Below are 10,131 nucleotides of genomic sequence, written 5' to 3' on the forward strand. Positions count from 1 at the left end.
ATCGTATAGGTCTCTCTCTGCCCTTTCGGCGTATTTGGCTGCAGGCCAGGCTAAACCCAATTTCGCTACAGCTCGTTTATACACCTCGTGCAGGTTATTATCTGTGCGAGATTTCGAGTCGGTCATGCTAGGGGGCCTAGACTGTTGGGCAGGGAAGGGAGAATTTTCTTCCTCCTCATCCTCCTCATGCCTCCTCCATGCCTAAATCGAGGCGGTAAGCGTTAGCATCACCCTTTGCATCCTCGTCCCTCAGACCTTCTCTCTCTTGTGCGAGTAGCCCCTCAAACAATGGAGGTGTGTCCAGGGACTTGGCTTCCATCATGTCCTCCCAGCTCGTGGTAGCTCTCGTTTGATGGTCTGTAGCCGTAGATTTTGTGGGAGTTCCTGACAGACGGGTCCTGTTGGTTAGCCACCGCCAATCTAAACCTTCGTTCCAAACTTTTCCCTAGCACTGACTCACAGTGGACGCGTGCTTGAGGGTCCGTGAGCGATGTTTGAGCATGCCTTGGGCCCATACACATGATACACATAGGATGAGGGTCCCTGCCCGAGATGGTAGCTCACATTGACGATGGACACGGGTGGGATGCAACTTCTCTGTCCTTCAGGTCATTCCATTTGGCAGGGGTGATGGCCGTCGACATAATGGCTGAATAGTTGTAATCCCAAGACTCGTCACAAGACGTAAGCCTGTGGGTGCTGGCGGCTCACCTTGACGCGCAGAGCCTAAAAGTGACTTGATGCCACAAAATTCCTACCGTCGTAATTACTATGAGATCCACAGAGAATAACTTGCCTCGACATGGACGCTATTCTAAATTTTTGCTTTCAAGATGTCCAGTCCAACTGACGTCGCACACAGTGACAGATTCCAATGACGTTTGTCTGTTGAAGAGAAATCAGAAAAAACCCGGATGTGCTGAAAGATTGCTGTAGTCCCTCATGGGAAGAAAGCATGAATGGCTACGGTAGGGGTCGACCTGAGTGATATAGGTGGGGCGGAGCCTGGTAACAGGTCGACCTGTCTGTCAAAAACAGACGTAGTGGTATAGGAGCTTCCGTAGTAGCTCATGCCTAAAGCGATTCCCACAGTGAAATACCGAGTGAAGTTAGAAAACGAACACTCAATTCAAATATGTTCCCTTTTCTGAACAGATGATTAGCTAGCTAATTTACCAGAGTGAACTAATGAGAGTCAACTAATGATTATTAATATAAATTGGCTCCGCATGTGAATATTCATGTCATAAAATGTGAGATACGTTTCATAGGCATTCATAAAATATATACAATTTCACGTGACTAACTGTTTAACTGGAGAGTGTTGCATGTTCATCTTTCATTTTCACAACACAAACACAAAATTCACTTGATGTTAAATCGTTGTGCTCATGATTTTTCCTTTTCTGCCTCTTTTCAGGGTTTTAATGACAAATTGTACACTTAGGTGGACTGTCACTAGTTAGAAATGGTACTGTTCATTAATATACTGTTTATTAATTAATTCGATTATTAATATGTTATGCTACACACATGCAACCTTTCTTGTTAATAATAGCCTGGATTTTGAGTTTAGAAATGCTATGGACAGTAGGTCCAGTGCCACCGTCTGACAGTTTGAAGCGACCACATCATGCTGTCATGCTGAGATTTATATTTTGGGCTATAAGTACATAAAAAAAAATGGAATGCCATTTGAGGCCAATTTTAAATACATAAATACTTAAGCAAGTGCATAACCCAACTCTGAATATGTGTAACTTTCCCCAGGTAAATACTGTTTCACCATATTCTCACCAGTACTCTGTGCTGCTCATGCACTTCTCGTAGACAGGCCCCTCCAGCTCTTTGGTGTCGGGAAAGATGGCCTCGTGGTGGATGATGATGGTCTTGATGATCTCGTTGACGTGCGCCTGGCAGGAGACCTGGTCCAGCAGATCTGGAGTGGGCATCAGTGTCGGGCCAAAGCAGATGGCCAGGTTCCCGGGGTCCATCATGTTCTCGTCGCTGTACTGAGACAGACTGCAGGACAGAAAGAGAAAGAGCGTACTTATCTTACCACGGAGAAACTGAAATAAAAAACCATGTAGCGAAGCAACAGGGAGAGTGCTTGGAAGTCTGTAATTAAGTGGATATCTGTGTTTTAATAAAAAATCTCGAATATCACATAAAACATTCATAACTGTGGTGTCATTAGTTTGGATTATTATTGGCTTCATTTCTCCAGACTCTCTGTTTCCGAGACAGAACCTCAGACTGGTGGTGAAATCACAGAGCAGCACATCACACCTTTTCTCTTTTCACTTCTACCCATCCTTTCACACATATCTAACCCCCGCACCCCACCCCCCGCCTCTATCTCTCTCTCTCTCTCTCTCTCTCTCTCTCTCTCGCTCTCCTGTTTTCTGTGTCTCTCTTGGCACAGAGCAGGGAGTGGATTTAATTTCCGGTGTGAACACTGGTACTTAGTTTAGCTCCCAGCTCTCTGGTTGAAGGTGATGATGACGCCTACATACATATATATATATGTATGTATGTATAACATAACAAGGTTTGTGTGTGTGTGTGTGTGTGTGTGTGTGTGTGTGTACTCACTGATTGAGGAATGCAAAAAGGTATCTCATGATCACAAGCGTGGGGCGTGGTGATGTCATCAGGAGCTTTCGGATAGACAGCGCTCGCTCATACAGATTCTCTGTGCCTGGAGAATGGATTTGAACGCACACCTTTGTGAAACTTTTCTTAGCAAAATAAATGATAACATCTTTCATTTATTTCTTATTTATTTGACCTATTAATAGTTTGCATTGACATTCCCACAAAATGTTTAACTCAACCAAATCCCTATTCACTATACACAGAACCGTCTCCTTTCAGGATTTCTTTAACTGCCACTACAACTGATAATAATAATAATAATAATAATAATAATAATAATAATAATAATAATATTGGGATAAAGAAATAAAGGTTAAAACAGAGTATTCTGAGTAGTTTTTGAGTTTGTATGTCGGAGATAGTGCTCTTATTCCACAGCGATTTGCCAGCGATTACTATTTTAAATTTATTAATGAACAACACATGGAGCTTTTTAACTGTTTATAGTTACATTTAAAGTTATGAAACACTTGTGATACTTAAGTCTTCCGGGTTCTTGGTAACAAGCTGTGCTTTTTTTGTCTCATTAACTTTAATAGAGAGAAAAACAACGAGTTTCTGGTGAGGGAACAACGTTATATACGGATACTGATCCGGACACGTTGACCGTCAGCCAATACCGATACTCTTCCAATATTAGTTTCTTAAAAAAAACTTACTACTAGGCTTTAAAATGCTTTTTTTTTTTAAAAAACGAACAAACAAACAAAACTTTACTTAAACACAGGAAAAAAGCCAGGACCGACGGCATCTCTTCCAGCTACTCCGATGTTACATTACATAAACTTAACGTAACGTAAAAAAACACATTTTAATCAGTTTATTATCAGGCTTTGATTGTGTGCTACTATTGTTACTATAAAAACGATATTAGTTACTGCAATAGTATTACCGATATTATTACTGAATTAGAATGAGCACGTCAGTAGAAACCTGTTATTTATGTTACAGCCAGAACTCCCGGCAGAGCCACGCTGTTAGGGGGAAACAGCTTTTGATTCGAGAATTGAACCGTGCTGTGGGGTACATCGTGATCATCACCAAATATTTTCACTGCAAAAAATGACATCTTAGCAAGCGGAAACACCTTCAATATAGTAACATTTATCTATATAACGTTACAGTAAACCAAATATAACATTATTAAACCTCTTTTAGCATTTATTGCTAGAAAGAAGCAAAATTATCTGCCTAGAATAAGAAAACAACAAACGTGAAACGAGTAATAATGTTTAGAAACAGGTTTAATGCCCTTTATTGTAATCTTATAGTAAGAAATACTAGATACAGTCGACAATATTCCGGATATTTCTTTTACTTGCTAAGATGACTTTTTTTGTTGTAGTGTTCTGTTTAAACTTTAAAGTCATTTGGGTGTCACAGCCACATGTGAAGCGCATGCCACATATATACTGATCAAATGTTTATCATCCTCTCCAGTGTAAAAAGCCTTCCCATGTCCCTGATTTCAGGGAACTTGTTTCATAATGTTGGACCTCTGACACTAACTAGTGTTGCTTTGAAACAATAAATCACTTCATCTAGCTGGGAATACTTCGCTTTCTGAGAGTGTGTGCAAAAGACCACCGTCACACGGTGAAAATCAACTCTATTTTGTACAGCTACTAAGTGTTGAGGCTCATTTGTTGTATGGTATTTTTGTTCAAGTAACAAAAAAAAAAAAAAGTAGTTTACACACACACACACACACATATAAAGATAGAATCTATGTACTCTAGTCGAAAATAATTGAGAACTGAAGGCTTTATGTAAAACCCTACCTCGAATTGAACCCCTTTAGGACACTAAGGATCCTTAACTATATAAGAACCCTTTAGAAAAGCCTTTTTTTTCCCTAAAGAGTGTTTTATTTAACAGACAGACAGACAGACAGACACACACACACACACACACACCATCTGTCCTAACTCCCTAGGAATCAAAAGAATTTAGCACTGTGTCCTAAATCCTGATTGCTTTTCCTTTCTTCTTTTCACTCGTTTCCTTCCTACACACACACACACACACACACACACATACACACACACATACACACACACATATACACACACACACATACACACACACACATACACACACACATACACACACACATACACACACACATACACACACACATACACACACACACATACACACACACACATACACACACACACATACACACACACACATACACACACACACATACACACACACACACACACACACACACACACACACACACAGAGGAGGAGATGTACTTACGGACGCAGGAGATGAGGTCATTGAACTTCTCCTTGGGGAAGAGCGAGTTGTCCAGGTTGCGGAAGTACATCTTCAACACGCCGGCCACGGAGTTGATGTCGTGGTTGTTCTCCTCATCCGTCAGAGGGTCGTTTCCTAAAAACAGGCGTCGTGAGAGGAATTTGTAATGACTCAAATCAGACCACACTCTGTCGAAAAGCAGCTCCGCATGTTAGAGGAAATAATGCGCACTGCGGTCGGAGTGAACTTCCTCTGAACAATTCCACAAAAGATTAACAGATGCTGTCCAAGTATGCCTTCTGTTCTGGGCTCATAACACGGAGCCTTAAAAAAAACTAAGTGTGCTTTGTCTGCATGTGATGCGCGCGTGTGTGTGTGTGTGTGTGTGTGTGTGTGTGTGTGTGTGTGTGTGAGAGAGAGAGAGAGAGAGAGTGCACAAATCATAGACATCTACAAACCTCTCTCAAATGAGTTCTTGATGTCGTTTACCTCCACCTGAGAGCCAGACACTCTGAAAATACCCTGGTGCTGCAAACCTACAGGGGCAATCACAAAGACACATTTCAGGATCGGCAGAAATGTGTGTGTGTGGGGGGGGGGCATGCAATTATGCATCAGCTGTGCGTTACTAATTCATAACTACAACTCACCGTAGAGGTTAATGTAGCGGATGCAGCTCTCTACAATCAGTGGAATGGCCTTGGCAGAGTCCTGAGCACAAACAAAACATCCAACATTCAGCATTTACAAAAGGTCACAGGTGAAGGAAAAGTAACACACAACACTCAGAGACGTAGGCAGAGACGCTACCTGGTGCCTGCTGTGGGAGTTCCGACGACGGCTATGAGAGAGAGAGAGATTAAAAAAATTATTTAAAAAATCAGCGCACAAATAACGTCTTCATTCTTTTTCATGTTGTTCATCAAAGTCAAGACACTGCAGGTAGATACAGGTTTCTGATTTGTACATACACTGTTTACATAAGTTACATATCTATAACATGTCTTCACTTTAAATGGAATTTATTTATTCCAAGTTTATTTCTGTTTTTCTCCACTTATGTTCATGTAGCAACTTTGATGAGGGACTAAGCTCCGCCCATTTTGCACACCACAGATCCCTGAAAAGCTTGTTTCCCTACAGTGAAATGAGTGCCCTCCACTAATGTACAGCGCCCTCCACTAATATTGGCACCCTTGGTAAATACGAGCAAAGAAGGCTGTGAAAAATTGTCTATTGTTTAACCTTTTGATCTTTTGCTCAGAGAAATTCACCAAAATACTCTGCTGTCGTGGATAGCAAAGAATTGCAAACAAAACACAGGTTTATCCAAAAAAATTTATATCTTTGTTAAATATATGTGTGCCACAATTACTGGCTCTCTTTTAGTCAATACTTTGTGCTACCTCCCTTTGCCAAGATAACAGCTCTGAGTCTTCTCCTATAACGCCTGATGAGGGTGGAGAATACATGGCGAGGGATCTGAAAGCGTTCCTCCATACAGAATCTCTCCAGATCCTTCACATTTTGAGGTCCACACTGGTGGACTCTCCTCTTCAGTTCACCACACAGGTTTTCCATGGGTTCAGGTCAGGAGACTGGGATGGTCATGGCAGGACCTTGATTTTGTGGTCAGTAAACCATTTTTGTGTTGATTTTGCTGTACGTTTTGGATCATTGTCCTGCTGGAAGAGCCAACCACGGCCCATTTTAAGCTTTCTGGCAGAGGCAGTCAGGTTTTCATTTAATATCTGTTGATATTTGATAGAGTCCATGATGCCATGTATCCTAACAAAATGTCCAGGTCCTCTGGCAGAAAAACAGTCCCAAAACATTATAGACCACCCACCATATTTAACCGTGGGCATGAGGGACTTTTCCATATCACTACCTCTCTGTGTGCGCCAAAACCACCTCTGGTGTTTATTGCCAAAAAGCTCTATTTTGGTTTCATCTGACCATAGAACCCGATCCCATTTGAAGTTCCAGTAGTGTCTGGCAACCTGAAGACGCTTGAGTTTGTTTTTGGATGAGAGTAGAGACTTTTTTCTTCAAACCCTTCCAAACAACTTGTGGTGATGTCGGTGACTTTGGATTGTAGTTTTGGAGACTTTCTGACCCCAAGATGCAACTAACATCTGCAATTCTCCAGCTGTGATCCTTGGAGATTTTTTGGCCACTTGAACCATCCTCTTCACAGTGTGTTGAGACGATACAGACACACGTCCTCTTCCAGGTTTATTAATAACATTTCCAGTTGACTGGAGCTTCTTAATTATTGCCCTGATGGTGGAAATGGACATTTTCAATGCTTGTGCTATTTTCTTATAGCCACTTCCCATTTTGTGAAGCTCAACAACCTTTTTTCTGCACATCACAGCTATATTCTGTGGTCTAACCAATTGTCATGAATGACTAAAGGAATTTGGCCTGTGTGCTACCTCATATTTATACCCCTGTGAAACAGGAAGTCATAGCTGAACAACTCCCTGTTCCTAGTTGCCCAGGTGTACTAAAAAAATGTAAAAATATCAATGGGAATACACTTAATATATTTTTCTCATATGAATTCATGTTCATTCCTATCCCTAATTAGAAGGATAATGCAGAGGAAGACATGTACAATAGACGCTAATGTGTGAAATTCATTCACTGGGGCTGTTCGTAAACGGTGACACTTGTATAAACTACAGGATTGAGAGCACCAGCCACAGTAAAACAACCACTCAACCAATAATCAGACAAATGTATGCATTAGATTTAGATGAATTAGATGAAGTCTCGTGTAAATATTTGAAAAAATTCAAATTAAAAGAATATCGAAACTCAATTGGTAATGATTAATTGTGAGCTCTACTGTTTTTTAAAAAAAAACCCTATTCCTTTGCAGTGTCAGGTTTCAAGGTCAGTGTATCGACAGGAAGAGGAAACCATCGAGATAAAGAGGTTTGTTCTTACCTCGTGGTCATTATGTCTGCTCTGTAGCCTGTGGGGGGGAAAAAAAGACTTATTATAATTTACATCTCCACATTATAAATGTCTTGTGTGTGTATTCTCTACTGATATTATACACTCCTGTTTATCAAGGTTAAAATATTGATGTTGTATCACACATAATATGCAAAGCTTATGATCTTTGACTCCCAACTTCCTGTCTTCCTCATTTGAAGTGTTTTTTTCTCTTAATTAAAAAAATGAAAAAAAGACTGTGCTATTTTTAATTTCATAAAGGAGCTTTTTTGGTAGTCATAGACCACACCATGGTGTGTTTGGGTTATAAAATAAAAAACGCACCATGATTCACGGGGATGAGTTTTAAAATGATAGATGTTCTCTCAAAAAACATGCATGGCAAAATCTGTGATATCTCTGCAAACATTTTTTAAAAATCGTTCAGTATCCATAAACTCATTTGTTGACCAAATATGAGGTTCTAATAAGTTAATGAGCAGGTTGGCTCTGTCGGGGCGTACATGTGCACAAGCATTAGAATATAAACACGCGTAAAATATTTCGCACGGACGAGTGGACCAAAATCCTCCACCAAAGTGTCTCCAACCTTGTTTGGCCGTACGTGAAGAAACTCAGAACTCTTATTCTCTCCAGGCGAGGCGCAAGATTAATTGTGGGGGTGCCAATAATTTTGAAGGAACGTGCTTGTAGCATTTGTACTCAATACAATTTCTAACATTTGAATAGATATTGTAGTAAAAAAAATCCAACTATGCCCCTTTTCATGGTGGGTGCCAATATTTTTACAATACACAATCAAGATGTGCTTTTCTCTGTGTAAAGTTTTCCACAAGTCACTCTATTTCACCGGTGTGATTGCGTAAGATCACTGGGATTACACTCCCATGTGTATCTTCCTTAATAAGGACAGATATTAAAAATCGACAAAAAAAAGCTGAAATGAACTGGTATGAACTGGTATGAACTGGTATGCATGTACGGATGTGGAAAAAGGATGACTGCGAATTTATAATGGTGCTGCTGATGAACACACCCTCCGCTATGCTCCTCTTCAGTAGATCGTGCTTGGCCTGCAGTTTGGAGATGAGGTTACTGCCTTCCAGATACTCCCGCAGTTTCTGTAACACACACACACACACACACACACACACAGTCAATATTAATGTGATTTGACCAGTAATTAATGATCTAATTGCTCCAGGTCAGCACATGCCAGTCCATTACTGAACAAATAAAACTACAACCGGACAGAAACCATGACACTGGACAATGTGCTCGTGATACACTGCTTTAACTGGACACCATGGAGCCAAGCATCATGATATCAGTAATAAACATCAGATTAGACACCTTATTATGTCAATAAAATGAACTTAGTCCATTGTCTCAGCAGTGTGTGTGTGTGTGTGTGTGTGTGTGTGTGTGTGTGTGTGTGTGTGTGTGAGAGAGTCTCCTACAGTGAAGTAGAAGAGCTCCGTCTCCTGCTGGTTGGCTCGTCTCTTGGCCAGGCTGGGTTTGCTGAGGTAGGTGTCGGACACGCTGGACTTGACTGACTCGGTGGAGCGGCTGTGCTGGAAACTCTCAGACACGTCGTAGTCCTCCATGTTCAGCATGTCCTGGATGGTGCTCAGGGTGGCCTCGGATGTCTTCTTCACCTTTGCAGGACAAGACACAGGTGCAGAGTTATGTATGGAATTAAATTTGTGCCAAAAATCGAATATCGAATGTAACTTTTCAAGAAACGAAAAAAATAAATTTTATATATATTATATATATATATATATATATATATATATATATATATATATATATATATATATATATATATATATATATACACACACACACACACACACACACACACACACACACACACACACATACACACATACACACAATGAGAAAGAAGAAAAACTCTCTGGAACTGAAAACAGTGAACTCCGTGGCAAAAATTGAACATGGTCTTCAAATAAACAGCGTTCTTTGTTAACAGTTTGCTAAGCTTCGTTTTCGCTAAATCATGGTTGATGAATGCGATGCCAGAGTTTTCATTTACACTCCGCAAGTTTACACTCGCCATTCCGACACAAATCTCACGTATGGGCGGGGCTTAACAGCGATTTACTCTAATTGGATAGTAAGAGTTGGATCGACAACTCCCTCACCAGGAAGTAGAGACTTCAGTGGTGTAAATTTTGGAGAGCATTCTGGATGCGCTTCTCTGTATAGTCC

The 10,131-nt window shown here is 40.6% G+C and overlaps 2 protein-coding genes across 3 annotated transcripts in view; both read right to left on the reverse strand.

Moving 5' to 3' along the window:
• Window positions 1-10,131, reverse strand: part of ovch1 (ovochymase 1) — a 136,099-nt gene that overhangs the window by 115,491 nt on the left and 10,477 nt on the right. The gene's annotated exons all lie outside the window — the stretch shown is intronic.
• srgap1b (SLIT-ROBO Rho GTPase activating protein 1b) overlaps window positions 1-10,131 on the reverse strand; it is a 59,801-nt gene that overhangs the window by 10,317 nt on the left and 39,353 nt on the right. For both annotated transcript variants that reach the window (XM_017494444.3, XM_017494443.3), the window contains exons 9-17: window positions 9,357-9,554; window positions 8,933-9,017; window positions 7,885-7,912; window positions 5,737-5,767; window positions 5,577-5,637; window positions 5,385-5,462; window positions 4,927-5,061; window positions 2,596-2,701; window positions 1,798-2,022 (exon numbers count right to left, since the gene is read on the reverse strand). In XM_017494444.3, the coding sequence (XP_017349933.2) occupies window positions 1,798-2,022; window positions 2,596-2,701; window positions 4,927-5,061; window positions 5,385-5,462; window positions 5,577-5,637; window positions 5,737-5,767; window positions 7,885-7,912; window positions 8,933-9,017; window positions 9,357-9,554 (947 nt within the window). The remainder of the gene's footprint in view (window positions 1-1,797; window positions 2,023-2,595; window positions 2,702-4,926; window positions 5,062-5,384; window positions 5,463-5,576; window positions 5,638-5,736; window positions 5,768-7,884; window positions 7,913-8,932; window positions 9,018-9,356; window positions 9,555-10,131) is intronic.

The sequence above is a fragment of the Ictalurus punctatus genome, chromosome 19, assembly GCF_001660625.3.
Source record: "Ictalurus punctatus breed USDA103 chromosome 19, Coco_2.0, whole genome shotgun sequence".
Lineage (NCBI taxonomy): Eukaryota > Metazoa > Chordata > Actinopteri > Siluriformes > Ictaluridae > Ictalurus > Ictalurus punctatus.